This window comes from Megalobrama amblycephala, linkage group LG13 (genome assembly GCF_018812025.1).
Source record: "Megalobrama amblycephala isolate DHTTF-2021 linkage group LG13, ASM1881202v1, whole genome shotgun sequence".
NCBI classification, from domain to species: Eukaryota; Metazoa; Chordata; class Actinopteri; order Cypriniformes; family Xenocyprididae; genus Megalobrama; species Megalobrama amblycephala.
This window is the reverse complement of record NC_063056.1, coordinates 15785563-15804246: the sequence shown is the minus strand read 5'-3', so window position 1 is coordinate 15804246 and position 18684 is coordinate 15785563. Positions and strand designations below refer to the sequence as shown.

At 35.6% G+C, this 18684-nt stretch overlaps 1 protein-coding gene across 2 annotated transcripts in view; it reads right to left on the bottom strand.

Annotated features, from left to right (window-relative positions):
* The window catches only part of LOC125243572 (dynein axonemal heavy chain 11), an 86644-nt gene that overhangs the window by 43210 nt on the left and 24750 nt on the right, over window positions 1-18684 (bottom strand). For both annotated transcript variants that reach the window (XM_048153322.1, XM_048153321.1), the window contains exons 36-53: window positions 18027-18165; window positions 17848-17940; window positions 17561-17755; window positions 17360-17437; window positions 15335-15467; window positions 15081-15208; window positions 14734-14882; window positions 14461-14611; window positions 14224-14355; window positions 13003-13176; window positions 11693-11897; window positions 11109-11274; window positions 10922-11024; window positions 8358-8597; window positions 8108-8269; window positions 4896-5089; window positions 4645-4807; window positions 768-891 (exon numbers count right to left, since the gene is read on the bottom strand). In XM_048153322.1, coding sequence (XP_048009279.1) covers window positions 768-891; window positions 4645-4807; window positions 4896-5089; window positions 8108-8269; window positions 8358-8597; window positions 10922-11024; window positions 11109-11274; window positions 11693-11897; window positions 13003-13176; window positions 14224-14355; window positions 14461-14611; window positions 14734-14882; window positions 15081-15208; window positions 15335-15467; window positions 17360-17437; window positions 17561-17755; window positions 17848-17940; window positions 18027-18165 — 2729 coding nt within the window. The remainder of the gene's footprint in view (window positions 1-767; window positions 892-4644; window positions 4808-4895; window positions 5090-8107; window positions 8270-8357; window positions 8598-10921; window positions 11025-11108; window positions 11275-11692; window positions 11898-13002; window positions 13177-14223; window positions 14356-14460; window positions 14612-14733; window positions 14883-15080; window positions 15209-15334; window positions 15468-17359; window positions 17438-17560; window positions 17756-17847; window positions 17941-18026; window positions 18166-18684) is intronic.

Here is an 18684-nt window from a genome sequence, read left to right as displayed (position 1 = left end):
TGAAATAAGTTTAGTTAAAGTACTAAAATTGCTAACTGAAAAAAAAGAAGGAAATTAAAAACTGAAATAAAACTAAATTAAAACTATTTAGAAATATTTGTTAAAAAAATTATAAAATTGACAAAAGAAACAAAATTATTACAAATTAAACATCAATTAAAATGAAAATATAAGAATAAAAGCTCATTTAAAATATTAATACGATTATTATATATAAATATTAAAATAATACTGCAACTAAGCACAAATATGGGTTAAGTCATTAATTCATCACATTAATTACAGTGAATTTAAATTTTCATACAGAATTTTTCAGAAGTATATATATATATATTTAATTACAAGGTAATATATAACTTAATATAGCTTGGAACTTGAAAATGGAAGTCACTACAATGACAAATAAATGCTATTCTAACTAACCTTTCATGGTATAGGAATAAACTCTCTCTGGTGCATTTAAGCATTAACAATTACCCACGCATCAGTTAAATTATGTTACATTTGTTAACTCAGATGATCTGATGCTTTATTCTGGTTCAAGCACTAAGCAGGTCTCCGACCTCTGCGCTTGACATCAGTGACAGATGAGAGCCACCATCTGTGTTCTGGGGTCTTGATCCAATGACACGCAGGCCTGTTCCAGTCACCCTTAATCTACTTCACCGGCCCCACTCCATTTACATATGTTTCCCATTCATCAGACTAACACACAATGAGCCCCCCCGTGGCATGTATGAATGTGTGCGTATGCGGGAGGGTCTGACCTGACGAGATCAGGGTGCTGATGATGACGAGAAAACTGTCCTCTGGGATCTGAGCGTCTGTGAGGAGCAGGATTGTGGGTATGTTTTTCACCCCTGTCTTCATGTACAGTCCAGCCAAATCCACCTGAAATTACATGAAAGACAGGTTAAGCACACCAACGTAGCGATTAAAACATTCAGATACATTGAGTTATGGTGCTCATGTGGGAGATTTAAGTTCGAATCTAGCCAACGCCATGTTCAGATCCCATTTCACTGCCTTCTTCCTTTCATTTCCTGTCACCTTTGCGATTTTTCTTTGAAAAATTACAACAACAAAAAAACTCCAAAATGAACATGTTGGCACTCCTACAACAGCAAGTAAATTGACAGGCCTGTCAAAATCCTTACAAATAAGTTAAGGTTGCAGTGTATACATTTTTCAGTAAAAAAAAAAAAAAAAAAAAAGTAGAACTAATTATTTTAAACTAGATTATTATAAGCATGTGCTGCAGTTACTGTATGTTGTCTGCCACTTAAAATGCTCGGCTCTTTAAAGGATTAGTTCACTTCAGAATTAAAATTTCCTGAAAATTTACTCACCCCCATGTCATCCAAGATCTTTGTCTTTCTTTCTTCAGTCGAAAAGAAATTATGGTTTTTGAGGAAAGCATTGCATGATTTTTCAACATATAGTGGACTCCAACGGCTACCAACGGGCTCTGCAATACACCACTTTATGTAATCATGTTGGAAAGGTCACACGTGACATAGGCAGAAGTACTGAGCAAGTGTTTACAAAGCAGATGTGCAAAGACTAAGTCAAACAGCCTTTACAAAAAAGGTAAAACAACGATGTTGGACAATTTGGAAGATGGACTGAGATTGAGCCCTACCACGGTACTTCTGTCTACGTCACACATGACCTTCCCAACATGATTACGTAATGCGTGGTGCATCACAGAGCTAGTGCAAGATGAGCTTTTGTGGTTAAAAGTACAAACCCGATTCCAAAAAAGTTGGGACACTGTACAAATCGTGAAAAAAAAGGAATGCAATAATTTACAAATCTCATAAACTTATATTTTATTCACATCAGAATATAGACAACATATCAAATGTTGAAAGTGAGACATTTTGAAATGTCAAAATATTGGCTCATTTTGGATTTCATGAGAGCTACACATTCCAAAAAAGTTGGGACAGGTAGCAATAAGAGGCTGGAAAAGTTAAATGTACATATAAGGAACAGCTGGAGGACCAGTTTGCAACTTATTAGGTCAATTGGCAACATGATTGGGTATAAAAAGAGCCTCTCAGAGTGGCAGTGTCTCTCAGAAGTCAAGATGGGAAGAGGATCACCAATTCCCCCAATGCTGTGGTGAAAAATAGTGGAGCAATATCAGAAAGGAGTTTCTCAGAGAAAAATTGCAAAGAGTTTGAAGTTATCATCATCTACAGAGCATAATATCATCCAAAGATTCAGAGAATCTGGAACAATCTCTGTGCGTAAGGGTCAAGGCCGGAAAACCATACTGGACGCCTGTGATCTTCGGGCCCTTAGACGGCACTGCATCACATACAGGAATGCTACTGTAATGGAAATCATAACATGGGCTCAGGAATACTTCCAGAAAACATTGTCGGTGAACAAAATCCACCGTGTCATTCGCCGTTACCGGCTAAAACTCTATAGGTCAAAAAAGAAGCCATATCTAAACATGATCCAGAAGCACAGGCGTTTTCTCTGGGCCAAGGCTCATTTAAAATGGACTGTGGCAAAGTGGAAAACTGTTCTGTGGTCAGACGAATCAAAATTTGAAGTTCTTTTTGGAAAACTGGCACATCATGTCATCCGGACTAAAGAGGACAAGGACAAACCAAGTTCAGAAGCCTGCATCTCTGATGGTATGGGGTTGCATGAGTGCGTGTGGCATGGGCAGCTTACACATATGGAAAGGCACCATCAATGCTGAAAGGTATATCCAAGTTCTAGAACAACGCATCAGAAAGAGGAAGATGCGACAAAGAAGACCTAAGACAGTTGAGCAACTAGAAGCCTGTATTAGACAAGAATGGAAAAACATTCCTATTCCTAAACTTGAGCAATTTGTCTCCTCAGTCCCCAGACGTTTGCAGACTGTTATAAAAAGAAGAGGGGATGCCACACAGTGGTAAACATGGCCTTGTCCCAACTTTTTTGAGATCTGTTGATGCCATGAAATTTAAAATCAACTTATTTTTCCCTTAAAATGATACATTTTCTCAGTTTAAACATTTGATATGTCATCTATGTTGTATTCTGAATAAAATATTGAATTTTGAAACTTCCACATCATTGCATTCTGTTTTTACTCACAATTTGTACAGTGTCCCAATTTTTTGGGAATCGGGTTTGTATATAATTTTCTTTTTTTTTCTTTTTCTTTTTTTTTTTTTAGAAAACGGCCGATCGTTTCTCTAGAAAAGATCCTTATTCCCTGGCTGGGATCGTGTGGAGCCCTTTGAATCTGCAATGAAACTGGACCTACAACCCGTTGGTAGTCATTCAAGTCCACTATATGGAGAAATATCCTGGAATGTTTTCCTCAAAAACCATAATTTCTTTTCGACTGAAGAAAGAAAGACATAAACATCTTGGAATGCATGGGGGTGAGTAAATTATCAGGAAATTTTATTTCTGAAGTGAACTAATCCTTTAAAGTTGATGGATCGTTCATCAGCTGGAGAAAAAAAAAATCATGATTCCAACTCTCTGTGTCGTTATTGTTATAGCTGTGGTGTGGACTTCCCTATTCTCATCAAATAAACACAACTTTTTTCTCTAAGTTTTACAGTTGTAGTAGTTATATCGTCATTTGTGTGAACGGGACTTAATATGCAGCTGTACTGTAAGCCATTCATAGGTTGATTTCCTTGAACAGTACAAAAACTACATGTTTGTCCAAACCGTTAGACACAAAAGGAGTATTCGGAAAACCTGTACGAAAAAAACTATTATTTTTGCAATTGCATTTGTTGCTTTTAGCAGCAAACTTCAACTTTAAAGGTGCAGTCACCAACATTGTTTGATAAAACTTTACGGGCAAGATCCAGTCAATTCAATAAGAATTCATGTGATTTGCCCACACACATTTCGCAATGTGTCCAATTTGGTTAAAAGCTGCTTGGTTTGAAAGTTATTTCTATGTCAGCTGTCCTTCATACATTGCTACACTGTTTACAATGGACCTTTTAGCCCACAAAATTTAGCCGAAATTTCACTAATGTGACCACACCTTAACAAGGGGGGGGGAAGAGAAAGTTGTTACACTGAGACATGACTCTTTTATATATACTGTCTTTTAGGCCAAAAAGTAAGACTGCACATATACATATATGCACAGAATCAGGATGAGACCAAGATGAAGTGTCTTTTCATGATTATGTGTAGAGGGCATCAAACTGTGAGTGTATAGAGATCAATGCAGCTCGGCCAACTGGCCTCAGATTTACCACACACTGATGAATGAAATGATAGCAGCGGCCTCATCAATAGGGCATTGAAATATTTGCCTTGGTTCTTTAATAGGATCTGGCAATTACTCCCCATTGCATCCGGGCAGGACTAAATGAGATCGATGGAGCCGGACGGGGTATTGATCAGGGAAAGTGTTGTCTAAAAGAAAGCTTGATCTCTGGTAATGAATCACCGCCATTTTAGATTTATCCTCACCTAACAGCAGCGATGGGTGCTATGATTTGGGCAGCTGATGTGGGTTATGATGGTTTGGCACATTATCCTAGTCACATTTGTTGTGGTTTCTGCTGTATGTGGTTTTCTAATTTTCATCTTGTATGACATTGATTGTATTTTGCAGCCAGAGTCTATTGGAGTGAACCCTGTGGACGATGTTACCTTTAGGTCTTGTATGCTGTATCCCTTGCTGAGGGTGGGCTGGAACACATCCATGTTGGAGAGGTGGGCGGCAAGGCGGGTCAGGCTTTGTTTGCCACTGCCACCCACACCTACGAGGAGGGCGTGGCCTCTAGGACATGCCAGGATGCGACTGATCCGACACCTGCAGAAACCAGTCAGAAAAAAAAAGTGTGTGTAATTACAGTTAAATCTGTATTCACAAAAGCATACACTGCAGATGTAGCACTCACACATGCTGCATGGCTTCCTGGAACAGCACCAGGTTCATGGCAGGGTGGAGCTCATTGTAGCCGTCCAAAGCCTCATTAAGGATACAGCTGAGCTGCTCCCATCCAGCTACGGGCATGTAGGAAGGTTCTGCAGATACGACACTGCTGTGCAGGTATATTAGAGGCTCCTGCAACACTGCCTCTTCCTCCATTTCCTTAGAGAGATACGCAGAAAGTAACTCCATAAGGCAACTAAATGACAATAATATTAACTGATAAATCGGATATCTTAATAGAGTGTCTACAATTCTACTAATGACTGTTTGATAGCTTTACAGTGAAGCAGCAATCAGAATAGTTTGTTTTTATAGTAGGTTTATCAGATACCAAGTTTTGTGGTGTGTATTTTGCTTTTCTTCATTAGCTACTAGGGGTGTAACAGTACATGTATTCATCCCGAACCGTCACGGTACATACGTCACGGTTCGGTGCATACAGTCAGACGACGAATACAGTCAGTCACAGGTGATCCACACTCCAATCCAGAAGGGGGTGTGTGCGGTAATGCAATGCTGTTTGCTAACCGCCACAACAGGAAAAAGCACAGAAGAACAGACGATCTATGCATGAAAAATAACAGCTATGGAAATGTTAATTATAATTGAATTTATTTAAAGAGAGAGACCTTTTTTTTTCTATAAACCACTGTTTAATTAAAAAAAAAAAAAAAAACACTTTATTTTAGGGTGTTTTAACTAGTTGCTTATTAGCATGCATATTACAAGAATATTGGCTATTTATTAGTGCTTATTAAGCAAATATTAATGCCTTATTCTGCATGACCTTATTCTACAATCTTAATCCTAGCCCAATACCTAAACTTAACAACTACGTTACTAAATATTAATAAGCAGTAAATTAGGAGATTATTGAGGGAAAAGTTGTAGTTAATAGTTTATATGTGTTCCCTATGCTAAAGTGTTACCAAAAAAAAAGAAAAAAGAAGCAATTTTATATTTAGTTTTCTCCCCCTTCTAAACTGAACCCATACCGAACCATGACTTCAATCCCGAGGTACGTACCGAACTGCCATGTTTGTGTACCGTTATACCCCTATTAGCTACGTTTACATGGACAATTTTCAAACAGACAATTTCATGGACAAGTTTCAATCGGAATGAAATTATTCAGTTGATGAATCTGAACATAGTATTTACATGAATGCTAAATAAAGTCATTGGGTTGATATGTCACAAGCTTCAAATCCGATTTGATCTTTTGACATGCGCGGACTGCACAAATACAAAGTTTCCTGCTGTTGGCGCATTCTAATCATCATCCCGCCATCGCTTATTTTCTTTGTTTTAAAAAGCAGACTAAATATATTTATCTATTTTGGGTCCCGATTAGAAGACGATAAGCGCTTTGTGCCATACTGCCATAAAAACACCCCTTCCCGCACTCAAAACAAGGCATCTGTGGAGGAGAGTCCGAAGCAGAGGACTGCTGGGATGACACTGTCCTGCAGCACTTCACAGATGATGAGTGGAATGAGAATTTTAGAATGACACAACAGTCATTTATTACACTGTTTTCAACAACAACTACAGCTCGTTCCACATGTCATACGTTATTACACCATTTCTACATCATTGCACATGTACAGAACTTTCCAGTTTTGGTTTTAAATTCGAGCTGGATTAGAAAAGGCTTAAACCACAGCTATTTATTTCTTTGTTTTTTATATTTTTATATTTATATTATAATTTATTTAAAATAGTTATAATTACATTGTTATTTATATTAGAATTGATAGTCATTACAAATATTTATTTATTTATTGCATTATTTATTTGTTAAAAAATAAATAATGCAAGGTCTCGTTTGTTAACATTAGTTAATGTATTAACTACAATGAACTACCAATGAGCAATACATTTGTTACAGTATTTATTAATCTTTGATAATGTTAGTTAATAAAAATACTGTCGTTCATTGTTTGTTCATGTTAGTTCACAGCGCATTAACTAATGTTAATAAATTCAATTCTTTATTTTAATAATGTATTAGTAAATGTTAAATTTAACATTAACTAAGATTAATAAATGTTGTAGAAGTATTGTTCATTATTTCATGTTAACTAAAGTAGTTAACTAATGAAACCTTATTGTAAAGTTTTACCATTTATTTATTTAAATGTACATAAATTGATTTGGTGTATTTCTGATATATCCAATTTATATTTAATATAAGAGTGAGTGTGGCCATTTGTAATTTGAATGTGCAAGGCTTCCGGTGTCATCCACTTCCAGTTATTTTATCTGTACAAAAATAGTCCGTTATGCTGCTTGACGTTGCAAACTGGTATTTTTTATCATACTATTTTAATTTATTATCGCAATTATAAACAAAGTGGTTGTAACACAAATTGTTTTACTGTTTACTGAACTTTGTTATTCTTCTAATTATTTACTTATAGCTAATAAATTAGAAGTCAAGCAGACTGAACATTTTTCATATTAAAAATCATTAAAACGAAATAATATAACAATAATGACACTAATACGGTGCTGTACAGACGCAGGTAGTTTACACTTACAATCTCGCTCTCTCTCGTTCATTCATTAGAATTCATTCAAATAAATGTAATCTTACCATCCTACTTCAGAATTCTAGATCTAAATAAACTGTAGATAAAATAAACTAAAATTACCATTATTTTCCTGTATATATCAGTTCAGTCAAATTTTGTGCTGCATACATCCATGACAGCTTTTAATTTATCCATGCTGGCAAGTAATCATGGTACCATTCGAGGTGAATTACATAAATAATTTTAATAGCACGGCCATTCAAAACTTGAAGGTCAACAATGTCGCATAGTAAAATGGTCGCACAGTAAAATGATCACCTACAGAATCATTTTGGGAGGGGATTAATGTACACATATCAGATAGTAGTCGTGTCTAAAGTTAATGTAACCAGACGAGAGGGGGGAAAAAAACGGATATGGTCAGATCTGAGCATTAGCCTTGCAGTGTAAACACAGCAAAGTGTGAAAGATACCAATTTATTGAGGGTTCATTGAATCATCTTGTATGATGCTACAAGTTCTCATACAAGCTACAATGGTAAGTTGCACCCATCTGCCAAAAATATGTATTTTAATTATTACAAGCATATTTAAATAATAATTACAGCAAAACAGCAGTAAACACGTTTTGCTGATTTACCTCGGAGGTCTGGCGTGCAATATCCATCTGCAACCTATGGAATAGCTGAAGGTCGGATGGTTCAGAAAAGCGATCTGAATATACTCTTCTGGATTCATGGATCCAAAGTCGAACCAGATCAGCACCCTGTCTAACACACTCTGGCCTGGAGAACAGGAGACCCTAGGTACACATATGTACACAGGTAAAAAGTGTTGGCTAATTCAACATATTTACAGTTTAAATGACTGAGCACAGAGGGAATGCTTACCTGGAACAGCCGAGAGAGATCCCACAGGTTGAACAGACAGTAAAACTTGGTGGAGGTGGGGAGGAAGTGCTGGAGCACCCGGTCATGGAGGGCTACGGCCGCTCTCACCACTGCTGGACCACTGCTCACCACAGCCGGGCTGAATGGCAACCTCTGCAGGTGGAAGCCCAGGATAGAGCCAAACATGGAGCTGAGGGTCTCACGGCTGGGTGTGCTGACCGCCAACACTGTGAAATGCCTCTGATGAAGAAAATTGGTTTTCATATTACACTTTGAAAAGTAACATTTTAAACAATATATCAATGAACACAAAAACAATTTAAAAAATGTTGACAAGACTAAGTTTAATATAACATCTGTTTAACTTATAACATGAAAGTAAGGTTAATAATATAACTTGGATTACACATTTTTCAGTTTTACTCAAATTAGGGTGATGCAAAAATGAGTACACCCCACAACAAAAACTATTACATCTAGTACTTTGCATGGCCTCCATGATTTTTAATGACAGCCCTTTTCTTTTTCCATTGTGATCGCATGGGTTCAGATCAGGAGCCACTGAATCACTTTCACCCTGTTCATCTTCAGAAATCCAACAGTGGCCTTATATGTGTGTTTAGGATCATTGTCATGTTGGAAAAGTGCACGACGATCAAGGGCACGGAGTGATGGTAGCATCTTCTCTTTCAGTATAGAGCAGTACATCTGTGAATTCATGATGCCATCAATGAAATGCAGCTCCCCGACACCAGCAGCACTCGTGCAGCCCCACATAAGGACACTGACACCACCATGTTTCACTGTAGGCACCATGCTTTTTTCTTTGTTTTCCTCATCTTTGCGACACCATACAGTTTTGAAGCCATCAGTTCCAAAAACATTTATCTTGGTCTCATCACTTCAGAGTATAGAGTCCCAATAGTCTTCATCTTTGTCAGCATGGGTCCTGACAAACTCTAGACGGGCTTTTTTGTTCTAGAGGCTTCTTTCGTGGACGGCACCCATGCATGCCATTCCTCTGCAGTGTACGCCATATTGTTTCACTTGAAATAGTCAACCCAGTTTGGCTTTCTACTTCTTTAGATAACTGCAGTGAACTTGCATGCCGATTTTCTTCAACTCTTCTCATCAGAAGATGCTCCTGTAGAGGTGTTAACTTCCATGGACGACCTGGACGTCTCTGTGAGATGGTTGCAGTTCCTTCTTTTTTAAATTTTTGTACCACTTTTTCTACAGTATTCTGACTGACAAGTAAAGCTTTGCTGATCTTCTTGTAGCCTTCACCTTTCTGGTGTAAAGAAATTATTATTATGTGACATTTCTCTTCCATGTGATGCCATTGCTGACAGCATGAAATGGGAAGGGGTTTTAACACCCTTTTATAGTCAACTGTCTGCTGGACACCAGTGTAATGAATAATTAGACTCACCTGTGGTTGAATTCTTGTTAAATTAGACATTTGTAGTCTAAAATTTAGCTTTGCTCCAGAGACTTTCAGTGGGGTGTACTCGTTTTCGCATCACCCTAATTTGAGTAAAACTGAAAATTTTGTTCTCTAAGTTATATTATTAACCTTACTTTCATGTTATAAGTTAAACAGATGTTATATAAAACTTAGTCTTGTCAACATTTTGGAAATTGTTTTTGTGTTCATTGAGATATTGTTTAAATGTTACTTTTCAAAGGGAGTGTATTCATTTATGCTGAGCACTGTATATAACATACAATAAATTTTATTTTTTGCTACACTTTTTTTTTTTTTAACCACAATATCTTTTTATATAATTCAACATTTTCTATCAATGCATTATGCCCAGAAGAAACAGAGTTCACATTTTAAAACGGTCTCCCTTTGAATTCATGAGTTTGAATTGAATTGTCAAGGCCCACAGGATACTGAATTGGAATAAAAAGAAGGGAAAAGGGAAAATTACTACATTTTTTATTTATTTTGTTACTCCAAAAAATAATTATTTTTGACTAATTATGCCTATTTATTCCTTGATAATTCTTGTATACAAAAATTTTATATATTTAATTTGTAATATATTAATATATATAATTTAATATATGAAATTAATATTCAAACAATGTTGAAAACTGTAAAAATACAATACAACAAACTGTCCACAACATAAAACTGTATAATATTGACATAATTTATTGCATTGTTATATATATATATATATATATATATATATATATATATATATATATATATATATATATATATATATATATATATATTAAATAAATTTTTTTTTTTTTTTTAAGCATTTTTTTTTTTTTCACAAATATATATTAATACATATTTCAATAGGTGGCATTAATCGTATTTGCAAATACCAAATATGTGGTACATATGATAACAGGTTTATGTTTAGTATAATTTATACCAAAATGTATCATTAAATTCAAGATTAATTTTATTTACTTCATTCCATTTTAATTCTACTTGATAATTTTCAATTCTATTCTGCATGTTGCACAATCCTGGCAAACATGCAATGTGTAAATGTGAAGAATGTGTAAGGAAACTCCTATAGGAGAAACTCAAATACCTGCAGTCTGGGGTTAATTGTGAAACTCCCTGATGTTGGATTCATACAACAGACATAATGGGTGTTGTGTATGTCTTTCACAGTTAACTTTTGGCTGTCATACCTAGAAACAAGAGGGACAAATAATATTGACAAATAATATCTCTCTTAAGTGGAATAAATGAAAGAAACATTGACGCTGCATAACCAGTGCTTGTAATCCAGATGCTGGCGAATGAGAGCATGTGGCTGAGAGGTCCCATAACTGTCCACAGCCGCCATGTTCATGTCATCAATGAAATAGATGAGTCTCTTGTTTCCAGGGGGTGCATAACTCCTACCAGCCTTCCTCTCGAGAGGTTTCTCCATTGCCTCTTATAATAATTACAATATAAAGTGTTGTTTCAAAAGGACTGTGACAACAAAATTTCATATAGCATAATTTTCAAAGAAATCCTATGACTAATGCAAGTGAGATTAAGATGTTACACATTGTTACAAACTGCAGATATACATTTGTAATATTCTTGTCAGTCCATAAGGGCAGATTCCCCCCTTATTTTTTTGACTAAAATATGTATGATACATACATTCAAAGCAAACATATATTCAACATCTATTAAAGTGCACCCTAAGCACCTGGTTATAATCACTGGATTAACGGATCTATTATTTACCATCACTGGATGGAGTGAAATTTTGCATATGGACCACAAGGAGGTGCTGTTCTACACATATGAAAACAGGTGTCTTTATAGAAATGTGAAGAAATGTCCTGTCTGTCACACTTACTTTGCAGAATGGACGCAGTGGTATAAAAGTGAAGGGGAATTTTTGCAGTTATAAAGTTCTCTGGTAGTGTTTCCAGAAGGTTCCTGACCAAAGCAGACTTCCCAGTGCCTGCTCCCCCGACCAGCATAAGAGGCTGAGACGTCTCCAGCAACATGCCCATGAAATACTGCAGCCTGACCGTATCAACTGTTGGGACTAACACAGCCTGTACACAAAGTGAGTGTGAAAAAAAAAAAAGACATTTCATCACTCAAAACATTCAGCTAATCGAAAACAATAATTCAGAGTTTAGCTCCAACTCTAATCAAACACACCTGAACAAGCTAATCAAGGTCTTCAGGATTACAAGAAAGTTACAGGCAGGTGAGTTTGATCAAGATTGGAGTTAAACTCAGCAGGAAATTGGACCTGGAGGGACAGAGTGAGAGCCCCTGGAATACATTAAGCTGTTATTAAATAATAGTTAATGAACCCTCATAAGAACAAACCAATAAGAGAAAAAAAAAAACTATAAACCATGCTATTTCATTAATTTAAAAAACAAATTCAATAGTTTGGGGTCAGTAAGATTTTTATTTTTATTTTTTATTATTTTTGAAAGGAATTACTCTTATTAAATTCAACTTTGCCATCACAGGAATAAATTACATCTAAAATATATTAAAGTAGAAACATTTAAAAACATCATACCGACCACACAATTTTGAACGCTAGTGTATATATTATTGTTTATCCAATGTTTAATCTGTGATCAGAAATAAAAAGTATTTATGGGTTTTTTAATGTGCAAAAAATGATCAAAGCTCTTACACTAGTACACTAATACTTGTATTTCAGGAAAATCAGTGAGACACTTTGCAAGAGCACTTTGACTGAACTTTATGAACTTTTAAAACATAGTTCTACAGTGAGACATGACAAACCTGTAGGTCCAGTTCATCACTATGACTACACTATTATCAACATTAAGTCTTTATCTTCCAAGAATAAAAACAGAGACAATGGCCTCACACTTGCATAATTCTGATTACTTTGAATGGTAATCAGATCCAAAACTCCTCTGACTGCAGGTTCAGCTCATGATGGAAGGAGGTTGTTTTCTCTGTATCTGTTCACTGACCCACTCTAATGCACTAACTACACTAAATTAGCATGCCATTATTCTGAAATTAAAGTGGTTCTCTGTGAGAGTGAAATTTCTCAGGAGAATTTTCTCAGAGGATCACAAAAGAAATAAATTGTGCTGTAAAGAATATGTTCACGCCATGTTATTCTGTATGTAACAGGAAGTATTAGTGTATTAGTGTCACCTGCACAGGTGTCTCAGGGTCCATCTGAAATGCGGGCATCCTGTCGGTCCATGGCAGGAAGCGTTTAGAATGAGGATCTAAGTAATAGTCAAAGACAGAACCCTGGACAGGAAACTTCACACTCTTCATCTCTTTGATCCACCACTGGCTGAACTCGGCCCGATAGTCATGGAGCTGGGAGACCAAAAAAGACAACAAAAATAGAGACATTAAAACATACAGAAAGTACTGTAATTATCACAGTAAATTGTAAACATTTGTTTTATATATATATATATATATATATATATATATATATATATATATATATATATATATATATATATATATAAAAATTTCAAACATTATAAAAAAAATTGTAAATGATTTTGTAAACATATTGTGTAGCTGTGCTTGCCAAATTGTGCAGACATCATTTTTGGCCAGGCTGTCATACATACAAAGAGAGTAATATAATTAGTTTGGTGCAACTTCACAACCAACAAGGTGCATGGAATGGTAAATATGTAGTATAAGGAAGAAAACCAGCAGCAACTCCAGCCTCACAGTTTTTTGTTTTTATTTTTGACCCCTCTGTGCCACAAGTGCTGCTGGTTTTCTTCCTTATACTGTCATACATACAAAGAAATTATGAACACATGCAAAAATAAGAGAGAACCAACAAAATATTAATAACTGATTATATTGCATTTTTTTGGCATAGAAAAATAAAACCTGTAGCTGTAGTTTGCCTTTTTTTGCCAATTAATTCTGTCAGATGAATACCTTATCCAAGTTAGTGTTTTGTTCTTCCCTCATATTTAAAATGTTTAAAAAATATAAAATATTTTACTCATATTTTTATTATTTAATCAAACTTGTAGAGACATTAAAAACAAATATCCTCTCTGGACATTACTTTTGGCCACTGCTGTATATATTTTATTTTATTTGGGATAATCTTACATTGAACTTTCTACAAGCTTGATTTTTTTTCTCAATTCCAACAAAACAAAACAAAACAAAACAAAACAAAACAAAACAAAACAAAACAAAACAAAACAAAACAAAACAAAACAAAACAAAACAAAACAAAACAAAACAAAACAAAACAAAACAAAACAAAACAAAACAAAACAAAACAAAACAAAACAAAACAAAACAAAACAAAACAAAACAAAACAAAACAAAACAAAACAAAAACAAAAACAAAACAAAAACAAAACACAAAAGCCAAAATACCTGATCCTGAAATGTGGCTCCACCAAATGCCCACACACAGGCGAACACAAAGTATGTCTCATATATTTCTCGTGGAGAGTCTGCTGGAATGTTCTCAGGAGTTAACAGGCAATCCAACAGGGAACACAGAGTCTGAGAGAGAGAGAAAGAGAGAGAGAGAGTCACACATCAGTAAAGATTTGAACCAGAGTATAGGCCTACTGTATATGAATGAGTATATCTGTGTGAATGGTATACCTGAACCATGCTGTTCTCAGGAATAGGAATGATTGTCTTAAAGGAGCTTCTCATCTTTTCTATACAGCGAGGGACGTATTTATCAAACAGAATGGTCAGGTGTGCTCTCTCGGTTTGTCTCTCCCTCCGATCAATCCAACTCGTAATGCACCTAGAATTGGATGAAAAAGAGGTTGTTCACCTAATTCGAATCCTTCAAATGTTAACCACCATGAATTGGATGGTATGTATTTTGAACTCTTGCACAGAAAGTGAACTGAGTGAATTTCTCACAGGTTCCAGCTAAGCTCTTGAGGATTGATGTACAGGATGCCAGCTCGGGACACGGTGGCAGGAGTGGCATGTTTCAGGTGGCTGATCTCAAACAGTAGTCTCATCGAGGGGGTGATTGGGATACGTTCATTATTAGCCAGAGTAAGAACCTGCACAGACATGCTCAACATAACTTCATCATTGCCAATATTCATAGTTCATTGTTTGCTGCAACAACTTTGTCAAATTGTAAGTGGTTTTGTTCAGTGGCGTGTTTAAATATTTCAATCATGAAAGGTTAATGCTTCAAATTAATCAACTGAATGCAAATGTCCCCATAAAAAACATGCACAAACTGTGCAGGGTACCTTGTTGTCATCCATTACAGTGTTGAGAGACTCAATCCACATGGGGTCAATGTCTCCATCCAGAACAATCCACTTCGGCCCCGAGTGAGAGTTACTGGCTTGATCCCGCATGAAATGTGACAATAAACCTGCCACATGAAAAGATTTACAATCTCAAAGTCTTACCGGGGAGAATGGATCTCATGTCTAAACAGTAAGTTATGTACTGTGAATTGGACAGGATCAGCTCTACAAAACACTGGATGCTGATGTACCATCTTTCCATTCCCGAGTGGATGGATGAAAGGATCCAAACAGTTCACCACTACTTATTGCTTTGGGGTTCAGATCATTCCAGAAAGGCTTCCTTCCCATGTTGAAGTAGGTTTTTTGAAGAGTTCTCAGGATCTGTTTAGGGACAGAGTAGGCCTGTCACAATTATTACATAATCATCTATTCATGATTTTTTTGCATGTGTTCTGTGATTATTTATTTTTCTATAATTATTTTAAATTTACTAACTCTTTAATTTTTGTATTTATGTAATGGCAATACATTTTAGTCATTATAGTTCAGACCGTGTGAAACTGAAGAATTTAGCACAAAGAATTTGAGTGTGAAACTGAAGAAATGTGAACAAATAAATATTAAATACATTACTACTGAATAATATTTAAATTATACTGCAGTTATTTAGGTTGCTCCACACATTAGTGTGACCAAAAAAAAAATATAACATATAATATACAGTCAAACCAAAAATTATTCAGACACTAGATATAATTTTTTATTTTATTTTTTTTACTAGGGGGTGCAGGACACTATAGTTCATGTATGTAAGTGAGGACAGCAAAATAAAGTAAACTGTGAAATATTATACCCAAAGTTCTTCATACAGTGGACTACCAGTAAAATTGATAAAAAATTTGGAACCAAAAATTATTCAGACATTTTGACCTGTCCATGTTTTGCCTAAGTTTTATCTGACATAATTAAGATTATTTTTTTCTGACACAGTTTAACTCTGAGATCTTGTCATATTTTATTACTATTTTTTTAAACTATAGTGAATAAACTGTAATAATGAATGAAATGTTCAATGTGTCTGAATAAATTTTGGTATGACTGTATGTAAATATTTTAATATTTAAAAATATCATTCATGTAATTCTACCTAAGTGAAATCTCTTTTTACAAAGCCATTTTATTATTAATGATATTTATTAGGGGTGTGACGAGATCTCCTGCCACGAGGTGAAAAGCTGTGTCGCGATACTACCATGACGGAGTGTGAGGGTGACAGAATATGCCACCGCTATGTTTACATTACACCTGCCCTTACGTTTTGATTTTTTATAGAAATAAAAACCATTTAATTCAGTTGGATCACGGTCGCTTCAGTTCCATCCAGCTCATCCAACACGAGCTGCAAAGTTATACATAGTGCAGCAGTTCATTGATCACGTGACGAGAGTAAGTGACGAGATGACTGACAAGACCATGGCGTAGAATTCGTTGCGCAACAGAACAAGAGTTTGACAAATGTCTTATCTTAAATGCGTGCTCAGCACCGCTGCTCCCTATTGACAGAGTATGCGCAAAATCGAAAGTAAAACGTGATTTCAACACCCCGCATTTTGAAAGCGGCTCCCTGATGCATGCAAATATCTCCCAATATGAAAGCTATCTTAGGCAGAAAGTAGAACTGAAATGACATTATAAGATGATTAGTAAATGCACATGCCGTCTATTTTTCTAGTCATGTATTTCGACATTGAGGATTTCTTAAAAATACTGTGTAAAAATCTTGTGTCGTGTCTCGTCTCGTTTTGTAAGCTAACTGTCTCGTCACACCCCTAATATTTATTACATTAAATTTAAAAATAATAAAAAAATTAAACTTGCAATTAAATCGTTAATCAGATTTATTTGCATGACAATAAAGTGTCAGGCAAAATTTCACAATCGGATAGACAGGTATTTTATAAGAAAACAGAAAACCAGTAAAAAGTGCATTCATTCAAAACTCCAGGTAAAGTAAAACCCAACAGAGGGTTTCAAGCTAATCTGGAGGTAAAGTGTCTTTCCTGTAGCTAAGTGGTTAGAGCATGGCACTAGCAATGCCAAGGTCATGGGTTCGATCCCAGGGATTGCACATATTCAGATACAAATGTATAGTAAATGTAATGTAAGTCGCTTTGGATAAAAGCGTCTGCCAAATGTAAATGAATAAGCATGAAATGAATAAATGACTATGGGAAATAGGTAATAGTTTGTATTCATGTGGTATGTCTACTGACCTGGCTTTTTCCAGTCCCAGTATCACCAACCACAAACACTGATTGATGAACAGATAAAAGCTTCTCAAGCTGAACAACCTTTATATATTATCGTTAAAAAGGACAAAAACAATAAAATAAGAGGTTAACAAGGGATCTAAAACAGTATGATAACTTAATGTTAAACACAAATGATAATGAAGTGTGCGGAGAGAGTCTTACTTTCAGAATAAATGTGTCCTCGGGTTGAAGCTTTAACTCTAGACTCGTCTGTCGGACTATCTGCTCAAACTCTGCATCAGTTTGCCTTTCCACCTCCAAACCAGGGAATAAATCTCTAATCAGACCGAGGAACACTGGAACGTCTTCCGAAACAATCTTTGGCATGTTGGAATCTCTCAAAGCCTGCATCAATACCTTTATAATGTAATAGGAAGTCAGAGTGTCAAAACCCATGGCTGCTGGATCTATAGAGCTAAACATCAAACAAATAAACAATTTTTCATCACCTGATCTTCTGGTCTAGTCCGATCCGCTCTTTTGAGAGCTCCGGCAACCACCAGGACAGGTTTGACAGAACGCAAACCCCAATCATAGTGGTCCTACAGAAAAGAATACATGTAGTTTATAAGCAGACACAAACAGGAAAAGTGGTTTTCCTGTACTGCACCTTCACGGGTCAGTGTACCTGTTTAGAGAGCAGCTCCTTACAGAGCCTGTAGAGGGTGATGAACTTGTTGCCCAGAATCTGAGCACTCTGAAATCCCTCAGACATTAGCATGATCTCACAGATCAGCTCCATGTCAGGAACCACCATGGCACATGGCCTGCAGAACACAGCAATCATATGGCATTCATGATGAACTCCTCTATACTCTGCTGATACAGCGTTTAGAGAGAGGATGTCATCTTCTTTACACAATATGTGACATTAAACACAACTTGACACTATGTGTGCTAGTTCGCCATACAAACATCTTCAATCCAGACTTTTACACAGTTTTTGGCATGTCATATTAATTCATTTTAGTCTATTTTTGAGCTGGCTAAAAAAAATATAGTTTTATGATGAAGTTGTATGTATGTAGTTGTATAACATATGTACACACACATGTTGGGTTTCTATGTTTTATGGGGACTTTCCATAGACATAATGAATTTTATTAGGGCTGTCAAACGATTAATCGCGATTAATCGTATACCAAATAAAAGTTTGAGTTTGCATAATATATGTGGGTGTACTGTGTGTAATTATTATGTATATATAAATACACACAAATTAATTAATTAATTAATTATATATTTAATAGAAATATGTTATTTATGTGCAAAATATTTTTATTTAT